This window comes from Mugil cephalus, chromosome 13 (assembly GCF_022458985.1).
Source record: "Mugil cephalus isolate CIBA_MC_2020 chromosome 13, CIBA_Mcephalus_1.1, whole genome shotgun sequence".
In the NCBI taxonomy this organism is placed as follows: domain Eukaryota; kingdom Metazoa; phylum Chordata; class Actinopteri; order Mugiliformes; family Mugilidae; genus Mugil; species Mugil cephalus.
The window spans coordinates 20,627,985-20,646,886 of NC_061782.1; the positions used below are offsets into that span (position 1 = coordinate 20,627,985).

An 18,902-nucleotide genomic window follows, 5' to 3' on the forward strand; every position below is an offset into this window, starting at 1 on the left:
GTGTGAAAAAGTGTGGCTTGGATAGGAATGTTTGAGCAGGAAACAAAGCGTGGACTCTGCTAGCTTGTTTTGTCCCATGTTTGTGGCCATGCCTCTCCGTTTGTATCTGTGAGAGGCCGAAGGAGGAGGATTGTCTGGTGGTGAGACAGACCCAGAGGTCACAGATTTAATCCTCTAAAATAAAGTCTGTAAGGCGCTATCTCAGATTATTTATACGGATTACCAACGCTTTTTAGCTGCCAATGCTGTGTGCTGATGAGCTAATGTCAACAAACTGGGCCATTTTGTGCCAAAATCTATGCCAACGATCAAAATATTTCCCTCAGGACCCTGGTAAGGATCCAGGGAGAAAAATATCCGAATAGAGAGAATGAGATTATTCAGCAGACCGACCCACTCTTGGGTCTACTGACAGAACAGCAGACCCCAGACTCATTAGTCTCACTTGAGACTAATGAAATTCTTTAGTTACCCCTCAGGGCAAGGTGAGGTAGGGCCACTTATTAAAGACAGCCCTCAGGCTATCTGGTAAAAAGGGACAATGCAACGTTTCAGTTTATTTGGTGTTTATGCTGTATTATTTAGTCATGCTTTTTTGTCTTTCATTTATTTCCCATCATCGTTCTTCTTTTCCATACCACCTGAGACCTATGGCTCGTCCAGTGCAACTAAGACCCAATCAGACATGTGGTCGCTCTCCATTGTCACAAATCATTATCCACACGTCGATAATGAGAGAAAGCCACTTTTCCTTCCACTGTGTTAGAGGAGACAGCTCTGTCAGATTACCATTTTTTTTGAACTGACACTGAGCTGCTTTGAAGTGCCTTTGGAGCGCAACGATTTGATTCAATTTCCACTCTGAGAATTCCTGAAACGCGATGCGAGTGAACTGCACGCGGAACGCTTGTTCACCAGAGCAACCTAAGACGAACCAGAAATATCTGACATCAGTCAGCCGATCTTTTTCTCACTGATGCTAAAGATATCAGATGTATTGATTTGTTGCTGTATGTGGTTGGAGTCGTTTAGATTTCTTCAAAGTTGCTCTAAAGGCACGAAAACCTGCTACCAAGAAATGGCGCAGGTCAAGCTTTGGCCCCCTCCACACAGGACGACTTAAGGTATTGTTCATTTCCTTGAGGTGATGGTGCTAGTGGCTTTAGAGTGAGGAAAGCAACGACCTTCACTGAGGATACAGATCAGTTAATCAAAAATCAATTTCAGCAGCAGTGTGTGCGCTTTAAAAACATTATTTTTGGACTTTGGGTAAGGGGAAAGCAATGCTCTTGCTCATGCTTTTTTTTTTTTTTTTGCGTGGGTTTACCAGCACTGAAAGACGAATTTCCCAGAGCTGAAACGGTTGTTTGTGGCGTCTGATTGGCCGTAATTGAACTAACGTGGTAAAAGAATGTGTCTGGGTAAATCCCTTTATATTGCATGGGAATTTAACAAGTTTTCTGGTTGATCAAGCTTGTTTGCAGGTTAGCGGAAGTTAGACGTGGATGCTTCACCAGAAAGTAGTTGTCACTACTCATTTTACGTTTCTTTCTATATACACATTCACTCATACTTTCTGTATGATGAGACTGATGTCTTTAACAGTTGCATATGTGATGGTAATGATTTCCTCTGGACGTAGCTCGGTGTTTGTGGCACAGCTGGGCAGCCGTGGTCCAGGAATGCAAGAATCCTCACTTCCTCCGTGTGTGTGTGTGTGTGTGTGTGTGTGTGTGTGTGTGTGTGTGTGTGTGTGTTCATGTCCTATTGTTTCACACTAGTCCAACAGAGGAAGAAGGTAGCGAGCTGCAGTGTTAACACATACACACACAAAATGAGATGATGGTATCATTGCATGCAGACACACACACAGATGGCCATAGAGTCACAAATAAAGCTGCAGGTCCTCAGCCATCCTGTTTTTGTCACTGTTCCTCCAGTTGTTTGCGCGCTGCGGTGGATATACAGACCTCAACCTGGCACACACAAAAGCTCTTAAGCAAAGCAAAGTTCCCGAAATCCTCCCTGGCCTCAGATGGACACTGGAAATTTAGTCCCTGTCCTGGCTCTGAGTCTCTGTTCTCCAAGTACAATTCGTGTACTGTGCAGGAATGTCTTTGTGGCACCGGTGCAGTGACATATTGATAACTTGCATAGTTACACTGTGCTCGGTGACAGAGTGTAGTGGCAAGGAACAAAACCAGATGGACCAGTAAAAATAGCTTAGTCATCGCGTTCAGGCAGCATAGTGTTGCTGCTTGGGTTGGTGTCCGTGTTAATGTCGTTAAAGACGTTTGAAGGCCTGTAAATAAGGAAATTACATCTCCTTCAGTGAAGTACATATATCACATTATGCAATCAGAGGTGTTCAGTATAGACATGTGATGTTTAGGGGAGATTAAATTCATACGCGTTTCATTTTGAAATGTCTGCACTACTCCAGGACCTTGTCTCAACTTGTCGCACATTCATCTCGTACGAATATTTTATTCGTTGCTCTATGCGGACTCACAATCAGGATGACAGTTTCCCCCACAAAATATTTCAACTGTGTACACATATGCCCAGGCTGATGTGGTTCACAATGTCTTGAGCCAGGACGGAAACCAGCTATTTCAAATATAGTTAAACCACCTTAAGTGTATGTTTGTACATACAAGGAACTTGCCTTGGTGTTTCATTGCATAGAAAAAACAGAATAAAACAAAATAAGATAAAATAGTAAACATATACACATAAAATATACAGAAAAATATACAGTGTATGTACAACAATGGACAACAGTTAAATACGCAGCCCCTTAGCTTGGATATGCCTCTTGTCTGAAATATCTATCAGTATGTTTACATGCATGTGAAAAACACAAATTATTGCCTTAATCGGACGTTAATTGGACAACTTAAGTGCATCTAAACGCGTTACTCCGACTATTATTGGAGTTCTGCTCATTCGTTTAAGACACCCAGATAAGGCCGTTTTCACCGGCATTTATATGGCTTAATCAGACTTTAACTAGACAATGTGTGCATGCTATGTGCATCTTATCTGCACCGTAAGTAGCGTGCACATTACGTCAGTGATTAAAATAGCTTATCCATATTGTTGTTGTTTGAAATGCCAGTCTGCAGTATTAGACTTTGGTTGTATGACGTAATAGGTCAACCGGAAAGGGGGCCCTATTACCCTGCTGAAAAGACACACATCGCCACCTAGTGGGGAGGAGGACAATGACTGCAGTCAGAAAATTGAATTTTGATTTAGCTGTACATGTAAACGCACTGTATGTCTGAAACAATATGCTGCCCTATCCACGAGGCACTCTGTGACTGGAATGACACTTCTCTGTAGGGTGGTTCCGCACAAAAGAAATAATGATGTGACAGGTGAAGCAGGGTCCAGGCCTTCCCCCCGCAGGCAAACACATCTACAACACACCACTCGTGCTACTTTGGAACTGCTACTGTCAATCAACACACTTTTTTTTTTTCAACATAACTACATCTAAGTTTGTGTTGAAGTCTTCTATAAGAACAGTGGTACAGGCACATATTTTATTAGCCATATCTTGTGATTTATAACTACACAAGAAAAAAATGTAAAAGTAGTATGTCACCACACTTTGATCGGGCTGTTTGACTGTGTTCTGCTTTCTCTGTGGTGAGAGTTTTTCAGGTATTTACAAATACATCTTTTGGAAGTGTGCTTACAGGCAAGTAATTTAATTTGAATTAATGTGTGGTTTTAAGGTGGTTCATGCTGAACACCCTCCAATGGGTTAAATTACAACAATTCTACAAAGATGAGTGGGCCAGGATTTCCCCACAGAGCTGTAAACGACTCATTGCAAGTTAGCTTGATAGCAGTTGTTGTTGCTAAGGGTGGCCCAACCAGTTATCAGATTTAGTGGGCCATCACTTTTTCACACAGTTTTTAAACCTTTGTTTAAAACTGCATTTTGTGTTTACTTGTGTTATCTTTGTCTAATGTTTAAAACTAATGTCTTGTTGGATGATCTGAAACATTTAAGTGTGACAAACATACAAAAGAGTAACCAACACTTTGCCACACCACTGCATGTCACCTAAAGCTACCTCATTACTAATTCACTAGGGAGGGCGTACGTCTTTGAGCGTCGTCTGGAGCACCTTGGTGATCGTACCCCTGGCAGTACGACTCTGCCGCCGAACCACTTCAGTAAATTCTGGCGTCATTGCAGCATAAGTGTCAAATCCTATTTTGAGTTTGTGTGCTCATGCGATGCGTAAGGGAGTGCTCAAACCTGGCTTGGGCTAAATATTTATTTAATTTCAGCCAGATGCTTCTTGGAAACATAATGTGAACAATTAAGGCTGCCAGAAATGTTTATCTCAGGGCTGATAGATAGATAGATAGATAGATAGATAGATAGATAGATAGATAGATAGATAGATTTTCTGAGACTACTCTTAAACTTACATAGAATTTTGATATAATCTTAGATATAATTTTGCAGAGGGAGTCATCACAAAGGGATCAATAAAGTCAAGTCTAAGTCTAAACAGCTACAGCATCCTGTGCATTCAAGCATATTCATGCATCCTGTTTGGGTGGGTCATTGTTGCGGCAGTGTGTGGTATGTGACTTCACAGGCTGACACTAAATGCTCATGCCACTGGTGCTACGACAGAATCAGTCGCATTCGATCCGTCAAAGGTCAAGTGTGATAAAAACTTTTTCGCAGTTTTTATTGTGAGTCTTGCGCAAGAATGCTTTTAAATTTGTGCCATAATTTGATTTCATTTTGCACCTCATTAATTTCGGTTGTTTGCAGTGTTGCTAAATCGGAGTTGCTTTCTTTCAGCCCAGATAAGTTGCTGTGGAAGCAATTACCACGCTGTTGCTGTTGGCAGAGACCATCACTTGCTTTGATTGTAAATGCTGCATTAAATGACTCTTGGTTCAGTCCATTTGCTGTTTAAGGAGGAATGCTTTCAGTGTGTGAAAGAAAAGTTATTTTGATCGCCTCGACCTGAGAAGTTTCGGATGATCTACTGGACACGTTCATTCTGATTCTGTTTTGTGTGTGTGTCAGAGAGAGTGAGAGAGTGAGAGAGGGAGTGTGTGCATTTCCGAGTGTTTTGCTTGAGCGAGTGGGTATTTTGTGGAAGGACAGGTGGGCCAGTTAAACACTTGACTGGATTTGGCTTTCTCCTCACCTGTTCCCCTCCTGGGGCCTCGGGTTAGTTATGGCTGAGCCATGTAGTTAAGATTTGCACATCCAGTGTTTTGACAACCAAAACAAAAATACCCAATGAACTGTGCTCCTTTTAAACTTAATTCTCGCACTAATAGAAAGATTTGCTTTCTTTCCATTGTAAAGGAAACTGGGGTAGTGTGCTCACTGACTTGTCAAATGGTTGCTTAAGTCAAAGCCATATGGAGAAACCCCTGTTTTCAACAATGAGCCTAGTGTTTAAAGAGCCATGGGCTCCCCATTACACAAGCAATGTTGATGTGTGCTTATGATATATTTCTACAGTCCCTATGTCTCCTCTCTACACTTATTGCAAACAAGGAAGAGCCCCACCAAAGGTAATCAGTGTATGCTCTCATGGTTGATCACTCTTTTTTTTTAGACTGTAATTTTACTCCTGATTGCCAAGAGTCTTTCTTATCTGGAGCATCCCATTTTCTTGGGCACTTCCTTCGTTTTATTTTATTCTTCCTGGCTGCAAGGGACAAAGAAAGTAAATTCGTGGAACCTCAGTTTTATTGCTCCAGCTCTGCCAAACTCCCAGGAGCTGTACGTTATGTTATTACTCTTAACTTTCCTTTGCACTTCTGTCAAAGCAAAAAAAAAAAAATCACTGCCTTCTTTAGCCAGCGCATGAGAGTTGCCACGCACACAATTTTTAAAAACATATAGATATTTATCTGTCACCGTTGGCTTTAACCGGCGTTGTGTGGACTCATTTGGCATTGGATTGAATGGAAATTTAATGCGGTTTAGATGGAAGCTTTGGTAGTTACCCCCCAGGAGAAAACATTTTGAACGGCATGTTCGTGTCATTTAGTGAGCAGAAATACTTGTTAAGTCAGAAACCTGACATGGTTTAATGCACTGGTTTCTTTAAAGGTCAGAGAAGCATGGTGGTGATTGGAGGGACACCTCAAATCTCTTGGAGAAATCTTGTCAGGGGAAATGGCTAACTATTGTAATTAATGCCCCAGGCCAGTGTTTAACCCCACCGCTGTTGCTGCCCAGTGGTTTTCAGCAGAAGGCTCTATTCTACTTATAGTAGTCTCTATGTACATGGAACCTGAAATATACCTAAAGAATACCAAAATACCAAAATAGTTTCATTAAAAGTTCATAAAATATATAAACCAGAGGTTCCTCGTGGTTCCTAGCACTTTTAGATAAGGAGTGAGAGTGTGTGAAGTCTTGAATGCACCTGTCACCTGAGTTGACTTATCGAGGCAAGGGGGGGACCACCACTATCCTGACATAACCTCTGACTACCAACACACAGTTTGTGTCCTCTGTCAGAGCTACAGTGAAAGTACATCAATTTAGTTTAACAAGCAGCTTTAGAGCACCCTTGTTTTTTCTTTTTTTTTCTCACTGTGGTTACAGGATTACAGCTCAAGCCGAGGGCGATGATTAGCATGGCGAGCTGCTGTTGCTTAGTTTGGTCTTTTTTTTTGCTTTTCATGGTCAGGGAGACATCGGAAAGTTAAATGCCCCACTGATCTGCCTAATACAGTTGCTCATGATGGAAGAGTCCTCCATATCCGGCAACTTCTGCTCGCCGTTACAAGCTTACAGATTTGGCTAGCTCTGGCTCATGATCTAAAAGTCACATTTATTCCCTCATTAAAATATCTCATGACTTACAGCTTGGGTCATTTAATTCAATCAGCAGTCAGCACTGACTACTGCTCCAAAGTTGCATTTCACCCAAAAACATTCCATCCCTGAGCGTAAAATTCTGTCACATAAACCGCTAATGACGAGATCTAAATATTATAGGGGAACACTTTCAAATTCTTTTAAATCTTTAAAATTTTGCACCGCATCTAGTCAACAACTGCAGCAGCTAGGGATGTCACGATTTCTCGATTTTACAATTTATCGCGGTATTAAGCGCTATAATTAATTGATCGTAACGTTTCCTGAATACTGTCAGAAAATATTATGCCGGAACCATCGTTAAGGGCAACTCAAACGGAACGAAAACAAAGTTACGCAACACCCACGCAGTGTTTCCTCTGCATTCATTTAGGAGCGGCGTGTCGCCATTCCTAAATCCGAGCCGCCGCTCCTTCAAATTTTTTTTGGTGCAAATACACCACTGCCGCATGTCTCCGGCATGTACTCGCAGCTACTCAGGTAAACAACAGATAACTATCTTCCTCAGTATCTACTCTTTGAGGTTCTTAATCTACCGGTCACCACCAGTCACTTTATAAACTTCCTCACGTGTCTCGATCCGCTGGACGGCGCTCACTTTATCAATAAAGAACGAGGTTATTGTGGCCCAGAAGTTTAACACCACATGTCCGTTTCTGTTTATTATCTCCTCTTTTGAGCGCTGACGTTCTCGATACACGCTGGTCTGTTGACAATATCACATGATGGTGGTGACCGACTCTACACGTTAAATTATCCGACGTTTCATCGAGTTGTTTTTTTTTTTTTTATATATATATATTTTTGCTCAGGTGTATGTGCGTACAAATACAAATATTGGATCATATAATTAGTAATAAAATTATATTTTAGCATCAAAAGATAGAAATAAAGGAAATTTTAAGACCTTTAAGGAGTGTTTGTGTGATTTTACAAAAGAATAGATTTGTAAATCAATCAACACATAATAATCGTGATTATCGTAATATCGTGATAAATTCTCTGACAGTAATCGTACTAAGGAAAACTGTAATCGTGACATCCGTAGCAGCAGCACAGGATCCTGTTTTCCCTGTCGTTTTGACACTCATCTCTGACTAGCTTCTTTTACATAGCCCAGTACACTAGGGATTAATAAAAAGTAAATAAATACATAATAAAGGCGCTCTTAGATCTAGGGATAGTATAATAGTGGAGTTGCATTAGTAATTTGCCCCAAGAATTCTTGTTGGAAAGTAGTATTAAATAGTATTACATACTGTTAAGATTGGACCTTTGTTGATATTTACATGCTATATTGCTCTCGTACTTTTGTTTGTGTTGAGGAGGCTTTCATAATTCAGTTTAGAATGTGATCTACAAAACATTTTGCTTTGGTACTGAAACTGGCACTCCTTATAGTCACAGTATGAAAGTGTACCCAAGTCATGTTCCCTGCACATACCAGGAATTATTAGTTTTGCCTTAATCATTTTCCGGTTGCTCTTTGCCACCTCCACCAAGCGCCTAGTCATCAACAAGTAAACAGTTGGTCGGGCACCCAGACTGTATTAATGTGGCCCATTCCTGACGAATCTGTGATGATTTAATGCAGTTTGATCTATTAGGCTCGGAGTTCTCGCCCAGAACATGTTAAGATATCAGATGCTTTACATTCAGTGGTTCACTTGGAATTAGTGAGATCATTCTTAGTTCAGGCATTGCTCCATCGCCGCATGGATTTCTTTTAAATGTCAGGGAGTGACAGATTGCACTGCTGAGTTGTGTGGCAATTACACTGTTGCACTGAAAGAGGTTGTCCGTGTGTTACACAAGAGACATAATTAGATTTGATGGTCTGGAGCGGTTTCTGAGTTACACTGTTTGGTGCAGATTTGAGTTTGATTCAACATTAAAGTTGAATATGTTTTTATAGTTGTTTCTGATATTCTCAGACAGTCTGTCCATATAAAATTACACGTGCTTTAATTTCTCCAAACCTCACCAGGGGGGTACTGGAGGAGGGTGGAAAATCTTTGCTTGATTAGACATTTTTGTGTGTGTGTGTGTGTGTGTGTGTGTGTGTGTGTGTGTGTGTGTGTGTGTGTGTGTGTGTGTGTACACATTTTTTTTTCCCCTCACAAATTTCTTTAAATACACATTGACATGAATCCAGCATATTTTAGTAAAGGGATAAATGGAGGCTGAAATATTATCTTTCAGTCAGCACTTCACTCATTCAGTGATACAGGAGCCGCCTCAACAGAGCACCGTTTCACTTCACACTTTTCTGAACCGCCACACTCGCCGAGGTCTGTCAATCTAAGCCTCCTGTACACAGCAGGACCTGCCCCTATCGCTGCTGATCCAATCACAAGGCCGCATATTAACGCTGGCTCTGTCAGGTTCCCCGCAATTGGCCGAGAGCCTTTTCCGTCCCCTGCCCCGAAACCTTTGATTTGAGACCAGCGGTCAAAGCTTCAGACCCTATCTTACACCAGACTGCACGCTACAGTCACCCAGTCAGTCAAATCAAGTGCGGCTGTGTGCTGTTGCGACCAACACTGAGCAATATGAGTCATCTCTGGTCTGTCTGCTGACTGAAGACACCCTGTCTCTGCTCTCCATTCTCTTTTCTCTTTGCATGTCTTTGTCTCTCCCTCCACAGCTTTGTTTTGGTGTGGGCTGGCCTCTGCCTCTCCTCCTCTGCCTCCTTTCTTCACCTGACTTTGCTCTTGAGCCGAGGAAACTAGTTTTTCCCATTTTGCTCTTGTTTTATTAATATTCCGTGTTTTTCCCGTGGTGACCCTCCTTTTATCGTCCCTCCTCGTCTCTACTGAGTGTCTGCAGTGCACTTGTGCAGGCGGTGCTCCAAAGTCTTCCAGTGAAGTTTCAGATGCCGTTTGTTTGTTTTGTTTTTTTCTCCTTGTCCTTAAGCCATGATGGCTGTTGCTGCTCATGCTGAGTAAGCAGTTTGGTCTTCGCATTACAACTCCACGAAAATAGCCAGACACAGAAAACCCAATTGAAAAATCCCTGTTCTCATTTATGCATTTAAATCTCCTGCATTTCTTTTTCCTACCTGCTCTGATTATACAAAAATGGAAAAGAGTTTGAAAGCGGAAAGTTTAACCTCCAGTATGCGACCACTTCCCTGCGCAGTGACCAAACAGGAATGTAAGATGTCATTTTTTTTCTCTCGCTCTCTCTGTTTATGCTTATGAGCCTGCAGCCAGAGTCCGGGTAGATGGGGGTGTTTCCATCCTTTCCTCTGTTGAGACTGGAAATAGTGAAACCGGAGCGTTAAATAAAATCGCAAAGCTGCGTTAGAGACGCACGTCTTTTGGGGCGATAATGCTTTTTTTTGTCTCTCGAGTGGAAAGTTTGAGTTCCTTTCTCTCTCGCTCTGTCACATACTTGTGCGATGTCACACTTGTACAAGTGTGGCCCCAGAGAATCAAGCAATTCATGTCTCCTCTGAAAGGCCATCTTTTATTCATGAGCGTTTCATATATAATTCCTCTCCTGCCACACCAGAGCTGCAGCTTGAGTAAATGTAAACAGCGCTCACTATTTATAGAAAAGCAGCCCCTGTATCCAGCATTCACCCCGTTTCTCGACTAATGCCAGCTTTTCAGGAACACTGGAAAAGCTTTCTCGGTCTCACGTCGACGTCCGTGCGTTCCTTCGTGACCCCTCACCCAACTCCGCCCACCTGAGCACGTGTTGTGAATGACTTACGGAGGAATGCTGGTGTTTTAGGAGTTTCTGAGCAGGATGCAAACAACTGATGGAGCGGGAAAATGCCGTTTAGTTGGCACCTTCACCGCAGGGGATGTGGGAAGTGTTGCTTGCGGTACGAGCGGGAGGATGTAACATGATCCCCTTCAGTTGAAGTAAGAGATCCATGAGTGTGAAGGCTTATCAGAAACCAAAGGAAAGCAGTCAGACAGGAATGTGTTGTGCAGGTAGATTTATAAACTCATTTGGCAAGTTCTGCTTTTCTCGGTGGAATTTTCTGCACCAGTGGTCACATCGAAAATGAATGAACAGGGCGGGTTTTATCACGCGCTTCAAAGAAATGGAGATTTAGTTGATTCGGAGGCGAGGTCGCCGCTGACAAACACCGGCCTCGTACTGTTATTATTTGAGAGATTGATAGTGTGAGTGTGAGTGAGTGATAGGAATAAAAATTGATTCTCATCTCATTTTGTGCAGTCTTGGGATTTTTATTCGGATGAAAATACAAAGCACCAGTCCACAAGTCCGGTCATGTTCTACACTGATGTTGCATAAACAGCGTTGCTAAATGTTCACTGCGCATTTCAAACCCTCCGATGACTCACTTTCCCTCTTTTTGTCTTTCAGGCTCGTAATGTAAACACGGGAGAGCTGGCTGCTATCAAAGTCATCAAGCTGGAGCCGGGTCAGTTACCTCATCTTCATTTCTATTATTATATCTTTTGTTGTTTCTATATTTTACTCTTTATTTCTACATCAGCTTTTCCCTCGGCCGTTCCGTCATCCTCCTCCATTCAGTTTTGTTTTCCCTCTGCGGTCCTCTGGAGATCATCGATTTCGCCCTCCATCAGTTTATTTCCCACACTCTACCCTCTCGTCCTGCTCTTACACATCTTAACGCTTATTTAACTCCCGTCAGTTCTGTCCTCCTCCACCTCCTCCTCCTCACAGGTTATTTCCCTTCTGTCCGTTTATATCTCCATTCCCCAACTCCGTCCCCTGTCGAGCACGATTGTAGAAACGTGTAATCACAACGTCAATTGCCGTCCGATTTCGTGAAGCAGTCGAGCTGAACACACTCGTCTGCTTCTCGTCCGTTTGTGGTCCTTGTTTCAATTATGCTGCTGTTAACAGGTCACACAAACAAAAAAATGATGAATCCCATTGTTGCTTTGTATTTGTCTGCACGTCATGACAAGAAAAGATTACCAAGTGATCTCTGTAATAACAATAATAATTATAATAATAATGATGTGTCTGTTCATGTGTTCGCTGCAGGTGAGGACTTTGCTGTCGTCCAGCAGGAGATTATAATGATGAAAGACTGTAAACACTCCAACATTGTTGCCTATTTTGGCAGTTATCTCCGGTAAGTATTTATGTGTGTGTGTGTGCGTTTCTGTTGCACGGTATTTGGCTGCGGTTGTTATTAAAGTGAGTGTTTCTCTGACAGAGAAAATGCGAAAGATAAGCTGCTGCTACATGTGAGAAAGTGAAAGACAAATGGAGGTGTGTGGAGGGGAATAACTTACACAGAGTTCTCTTTGTTTGTGTAGGAGAGATAAGTTGTGGATCAGTATGGAGTACTGTGGAGGAGGTTCTCTGCAGGATATCTATCATGGTAGGAATGACATGCACCCAAACACACACACACACACACACAGAAACGCTGCTAATCTAAGCTGATCTGGGGTTTTAATGTTCTCCTTTTTTTACAATCCGTCCCCGTCTCTCTTCCTTGTTGCATTCCTCCAGTAACTGGGCCTTTGTCAGAGTCGCAGATAGCCTACATGTCACGGGAAACCCTGCAGGTAGAGTATATTTACAATATTCCTGACAAAAAAAAGATGGGTGTTTGAGAGATGCAACCTTCTCTTTCATTGTCTCGCTCTGTAAATACCGACACCAACATCATGAATGCTTGCACCTGTTCACTAGTTCCAAAGCTTTGTGATATTTTATGGTGATATTTTGTTGCCTGAATATCAAAGCACATTGTTATATATGCATTTATAGTCAATACAGTTTGAAAAGCAAATTAGAAGTAATTAAAAAATTGAAACAAAAATAGAATCATTCTCCGAATCTTCAGTGATGAATGAATTGACTCACCTGGTAGATTCAATGTGAGTCCAGTAAGTGGTAACATATGATTTGGATTTCATTTTGGAGCATGTTTAAAGCTGATACAGAGAATAAAATAGAGAATAAAAAACCACTGCATGGAGCTGGATAGTCCTACAACCAGTTAGAGCCATTTTGTTGTAAACAAATTCAACTCCTCTGGGCTTAGATGATGTGGATGACTACTCTTCAGCTCATCACCAGATAAAGCCCATCCAAACAATTTAATTGGCCCCACTTTGATCTTTGCAAGAACGTAATGTGTTCCCAACGGAGTGGTTCCAGACCCACTTTCTGCCACACAATATTTGGCTTCCAGGCTGGCTGTGATAAAGTTGCATTTGAGCACATGGTGAGGACTGCAGCCATCAGCGTTCCTCCTGCGTTACAGGAAATAATTCTCCTTACCAGCAGGAGGCAGTAGTCTATATTTGTTACTTAAAAGGGGAACCCAGACGAGGTGCTGTTAGCTGAGAGGCTAGGAAGCTTGGAAGACGTACGTCATAGGGAGCTGGCCTCTTCTGAATCATACTGATCAGTGGGTCTATAATGCATTCATTCCAGGTGATTGTGTTATTAGTTTTAATTATAATAGTTTTTAATATAATATAATATTTGAATGTTAAGATTAGATAAAGATGTAATATTACAGCCTTATGTGTACCGCTGGAACCAGCCGTGTTATTTACACTAGATTTTCTTTCCTGCACTGATTCTCAGAACAGCACCGAATTGGGTGAAAAGCCACCAACACGCCCTCGAGTAGCTCCAACATTACAGGACACACTGCATTGTAGTATATAGTGTGCTGTGCTGTAGTGCATTATAATCCATGGTAGTCTGTAGAGTTGAACCAATCACTTGAACATTTCATTTAAAATTCAACTGCAAGTTGCAGCTATAGCCAATAAGATAATTTGCCGTGTGATTCTCTTTACAGGGTTTATACTACCTACACAATAAAGGCAAAATGCACAGAGACATTAAGGTGAGTTTGGAGAAATTGTATAAAATATGCATGTCAGGGAAACATGAATTATGAAACCCCTTTTCAGTGTACCTTTAATGCCTTGGCTGTAATGCTGCATGCTACGTTCTGTTGGTTTTATATCATGTATGGATAGGGACAAAATACACTTTTTTCTTTCTTTTTTTTTTAACAATGTAGTGTAATATTCAACACAAGCTCATTTCAGCTCATTTCTTTTTTCTTTTGCATAGTCTCCAGTAATAGAAAACATTAGCGTAGTGTGTTAAAGTGTGGTTTGTGACATTCAGCGAATCTTCCTGGTCATGCATTTGCATCCTGTGGATAAAGCAAAAGTCTGGTGTTACATTAATGTATAAGGGAAAATTAAAATTGACCCTCAAATTCCTGTGGAATCTCTGCTTTAGATTTTTGTGACGGGCAAAACGGCGATTGATCCTAAGCTGCAGGCTTCATTGATTAGGGATAAACCACTTTACCGCAAACCTGCTTTTCCGAATGCGAGTTAATTTGGATTGACTTCAGGTTTCATGTCTGTTTGTTGGGTACTGATACGTGGCGTGTTGTCTTTTGACAGGGAGCCAACATCCTCCTGACAGACAACGGCTACGTTAAACTAGGTGAGAGGAACACGCAAGCCTCTGCAATTACCTCCTGCTTCAACAGACTGCCTCTGAGTGTCCTCGTTTTCTGACTCGGTTTCCTTTTCGCCCTTCACAAAATCATTTCGATCCCCTCATTCCCATATCCTCCCTTTCCCCTCTGCTTTCTTTTTTTATCCTCTTAGCTGACTTTGGCGTATCGGCCCAGATCACAGCCACTCTAGCCAAGAGGAAGTCATTCATTGGAACGCCTTACTGGTGAGTTAGGTTTGTTCTCCCCTCGCACAGCATATGGACGTGCATGCAGGTAGAGCAGAGGTATAAACAAAAAGTCTAAGTGATGTTAACGGTCATGCTTCATCAGCAGTTTATATGTGGGTCACGGAGAAGTCATATCAGGGCCATATTGGGAAACTTTTAGGCAGATGCTGGGAAGTACCATAGGAAATCTAAATTATTTTGTGCACCTGTTTAATTAATTTAATTTAGTAGACTGTACAGCTGTGCGCACATTTTACTACGGGCTGTTTTTCCTTTTGTTGTTTTATGGCCTCTTTCTGTCTCCTTTCCTACTTTTTCTCTTTATAGGATGGCTCCTGAGGTAGCAGCAGTGGAGAGGAAAGGAGGTTACAACCAGCTGTGTGATATCTGGGCTGTGGGCATCACTGCAATAGAGCTGGCTGAACTCCAGCCGCCCATGTTTGACCTGCACCCAATGAGGTAGAGTACGGTCTGAGTGTGTGGGAAGGTTTTTATGAGAGGTCACAATTGGGATGGGACGTGACAGGAAGGCAGACACTTTATCAGAGTTTGCTGTGTCAGAATGGATCAAATGAAGAAAACCAAATCCTTGTATGTGTGCATGCTTGTCCAAAACAAAATTGATACATTTAGACATTTGATAGACTTTCCTATGGAATTAGTTTAATTTAATTTACATGTAATCTGTCAAAATAGAAGTATAGAAATACTGGGTCAGTTTTTAAATATTCCGAAAAAAGAACATTTATTTCAGTGTTTTTATTGTGTAAACTGCAGATTATTTGTTGAACTTGTCATTAGAATTAGACTTAGTTTAGAATTTAAGTTGAAACCTTGTCTCTTTTTTTTCCCACAGGGCTCTGTTCTTAATGACAAAGAGTAATTTCCAGCCTCCGAAGTTAAAAGATAAAGTGAAGTGGTAAGACGTCACCCTGCTCACGTTTTTTTTTTTACAGTTATTGCGAATCCCACACCCTTATTTTTGAGATTACCATATTGTATCGGTGATGCTGAAAGATTAATCGATTTTCTTGCTTCTTTTGTCTCCTTTCCTGTCGCTGGAAAAACAGGACAAGTAACTTCCACCATTTTGTCAAACTAGCCCTGACCAAGAACCCAAAGAAGAGGCCGACAGCTGAGAAGCTGCTGCAGGTGAGCGATAAAACAACATATTTGTAATTCTTTAAACAGACATTGGGTGAGGCTCTGCACACATAAACTTAACAGGTTACTGTGTAATCATGCTCAGTCACTATGTGCCATTCATGCCGGTGCCACACAACACTGTAGTTCATTTGCCAAGACAAACACTAACCCTCTGGCTTCTTCCATATGGCCATTGGAGTCAATCAAGCAGTAATGTTTTTGGAGTTATTTAATTCCTCTTGATGCTGATTTCTTCTCCTCTGATCTCTTCCAGCACCCTTTTGTGTCCCAGCCTCTCAGCAGAACGCTGGCGATCGAGCTGCTGGACAAAGCCAGCAACCCCGACCACAGCACCTTCAACGACTTCGACGACGACGACCCCGAACCTGAGGTAACCTTTGACCTGCTCAGGATTTGCTTTTCGAGACAAAAAGTGGCATCAAGCTTTCAAACAAACGTCAGCAGAGAAGTGACTATGTTTTGCTGCATCTGGCTTCTTTTCTTTCCCCTTAAATTGTTTCCTTCTGTCTCCACCCTATCTCTCCACCCATCGTAATTCACCTTTTCTGCTCACCCTCAGTCCCTTCTTCCCCTGACACACGTGACTCATCTTTCTGCTCTTTGTCTTTCCCCGTCTCCCTCTTTCCTCTCCTGCTTCTCTCGCTCGCTTTCTTTTTTTTATCCCCCTCTTCTCGGGTTATTTCTCCCTCATCTTATCCTCCTCGTAGCACTTTTCTTTCCCCCTCTCTTTCTATCACCCTCCCCCTTTCTCTCTCCTGTCTTCTTGTCTCCACCTCTCATACTCTACCTCACCTTCAGTTTAAGTACAGGGGTCATTTCCTCCCCGTGAGCCCCGGTGCTCGACGTGCGCCCCGTTTCGCAGCGCGTAGGAAGGTACCAGTGTCGGCTGCAATGTCTGCAGTGATGTCATTCTAACACAAACCATACTGTCAGTTGTTTCATTCAGACAAAGAGGAGGAGGAGGAGGAGGAGGACTACAGAAGTGAATGAATAGAAAGCGGGTTTCCATTCAATGCAGTGTCTCCTGGTGTTGTCATGGAAGTTGGCGTTGGTATGTGAGATCCAGGCAGTTGATTGATGACTACGGAGGCTGCCTAATTAGCAGCTCATGCCAGCGAGCACTTACTTAGTGTTTGTGTTGACATAGAAGTCAGCTGCTCCTTAAGTGTATTGGTTGAAATCAGAAAAAAATTGCTGCTTTGTGTTTGTCTCAACAATTATGGAAGGATTATGGAGAGTATTAGGGCTCCCATAAGGGGAATAAAATGAGAGGAGGTGCATATTTGTGTGTATATTTATGCACTTCGAGAAAAAAGTCAAAATGTCGAGAATAAAGAAAGACGGAATATAACGGTGAGAAAAAAGTCGACCATTTGAGACTATAACAACCTGTGCGTGTAACTGCTTCTACAAAATCCCGTGCAGGCAGGTAGATGATGTGGTGAAACTATACTTAGAGTATTATAGGGCCACCGCTATTTATTTATTTATTTTTTTATAGGGGTGGGTACCGAGATTTCAGGACTTCATTTCGGTGAAACTGAAGTTTTAATTATCGCACCCTTAGCTCTATCAATGACGCTACACGTGACGCCATTTTTTTTCTCATGTGAGGCCCTAATGATCTTCCATAATTAGCTAAATAAAAATAAAAAATGTCATAGGAAGATACCGTGATAACATTTTATTGCTAAGTTAATTAAAAGTTGTGTGTGTGAACACAGTGGTTTGAAAAGAGCGTACAGCCTTTGATTTTAATATAGTTTTTGTAGTGTTTTCACACTTTATTCTACGCAGCTCCATAAACAACTAAATATGCGTCTCTTTGTGCTTCCATGACAACATCGGTGAGATTCTTTGGGAGCCGTGGTGGCTTTAACAAAGCAGATCAGTCAGACACTGCTGAGGAACGTCTCGATTCATTCAGGTTCTGTGGCAGGAGCTGAGATTTCAAAGAAGCATCTGGGTTCATAAAGATGGCTGCCCGGGCATCACATTATGACATTACCTGCCCGAAATACTGGCGCTAAACCACATTCAGGTCCGTTTAACTTTGTTTGTGAGCAAACTGTGGGAACGTAGCATTTCTATTTGAATAAGCCCCAACCTCAGTTTGAAAGTTCCAAATAAATCTTAAGAAAATCAATGAAACGCGTCCAAGCAGTTCAAACTACTTTATAGATTTTTCTTGACCCAGATCTGCTCAAGAGATCAAAACTTCATCTCTCTGTTTGGTGGTTTGGAAAATGCAGCTAACGGGGGAAGAGGTTGCCGAGTTCTCAAATAGTGCAGCCATGGAAGCCATCTTCATCTACCTACAGCTACTAACCACGGGCTGTGTTTTATGGGAGTGCAGTTTATACTGAAGCGGTTTTAAATTGACAAGTTTATTAGTGGCCGTGGCTTCAGATTTGGCTTTGATAGAGGCATTTTTATAGAGGTGGTTTGTGTTCTCCTGTACGAGCATGATTTAAGGTTGCTGTGTGTGTGTGGATGAGTTTATATCTTAAGGTTGAATGCTTAAGACATGAACTCAAGGAGAGGGTTACTTATTTGGAAGTACAGCATCTGTTGTTTGATTTGGGACTGACAGACTATACAGACGTTAATCAAAAAGTCATTATTACACAGGGGAATGAACAACCAGCGTTTAATGGAGCCTGTGTTAGTCCAAGAATATCCTCCTGTGATCTATACACCAGTGTAAAGAGGATTTTTCATAGATGGAGGGTGAATTATTGATGTCGCTGCACGGTATGGTTTGTGTTTTCCTTTGACTGTGTTGCTATGTTTTGTTGCAGTGTGTTGCTGTGTCATCGAATCCCACCCACAGGAAATAGCAGAAGGATTATTATTTTTTTTATTTTTTTTTTTTTTAAGCCTATTGTAACCCTCTCTGATGTGTGTGTCTCTTTGTCTTTCCCGGTAGTCTCCGGTCTCAGTTCCTCATCGCATCCGTTCCACCAGCAGGAGCACCAGAGAAGGAAAGACGCTGTCTGAGATCAACTGTGAGTCCCTGCGCAAAGTCCACACCAACAAATAGATTTCCCACTTCTGAGTTCAGTCATGTCGCCCTGTACACATCTATGTGCCCGCTTCATTTAGTCCCTTTTCTTCCTCTCCCTGTCTCCTAACTCTGCCCCCCCCC

General features: G+C 41.9%; 1 protein-coding gene across 10 annotated transcripts in view; it reads left to right on the forward strand.

Moving 5' to 3' along the window:
• LOC125018668 (mitogen-activated protein kinase kinase kinase kinase 3-like) overlaps positions 1-18,902 on the forward strand; it is a 42,542-nt gene that overhangs the window by 2,465 nt on the left and 21,175 nt on the right. For all 10 annotated transcript variants that reach the window (XM_047602718.1, XM_047602720.1, XM_047602719.1 and 7 more), the window contains exons 2-13: positions 11,240-11,297; positions 11,891-11,981; positions 12,169-12,233; positions 12,368-12,423; positions 13,677-13,724; positions 14,302-14,344; positions 14,512-14,584; positions 14,915-15,046; positions 15,444-15,506; positions 15,658-15,739; positions 16,008-16,124; positions 18,684-18,762. In XM_047602718.1, coding sequence (XP_047458674.1) covers positions 11,240-11,297; positions 11,891-11,981; positions 12,169-12,233; positions 12,368-12,423; positions 13,677-13,724; positions 14,302-14,344; positions 14,512-14,584; positions 14,915-15,046; positions 15,444-15,506; positions 15,658-15,739; positions 16,008-16,124; positions 18,684-18,762 — 907 coding nt within the window. The remainder of the gene's footprint in view (positions 1-11,239; positions 11,298-11,890; positions 11,982-12,168; positions 12,234-12,367; positions 12,424-13,676; positions 13,725-14,301; positions 14,345-14,511; positions 14,585-14,914; positions 15,047-15,443; positions 15,507-15,657; positions 15,740-16,007; positions 16,125-18,683; positions 18,763-18,902) is intronic.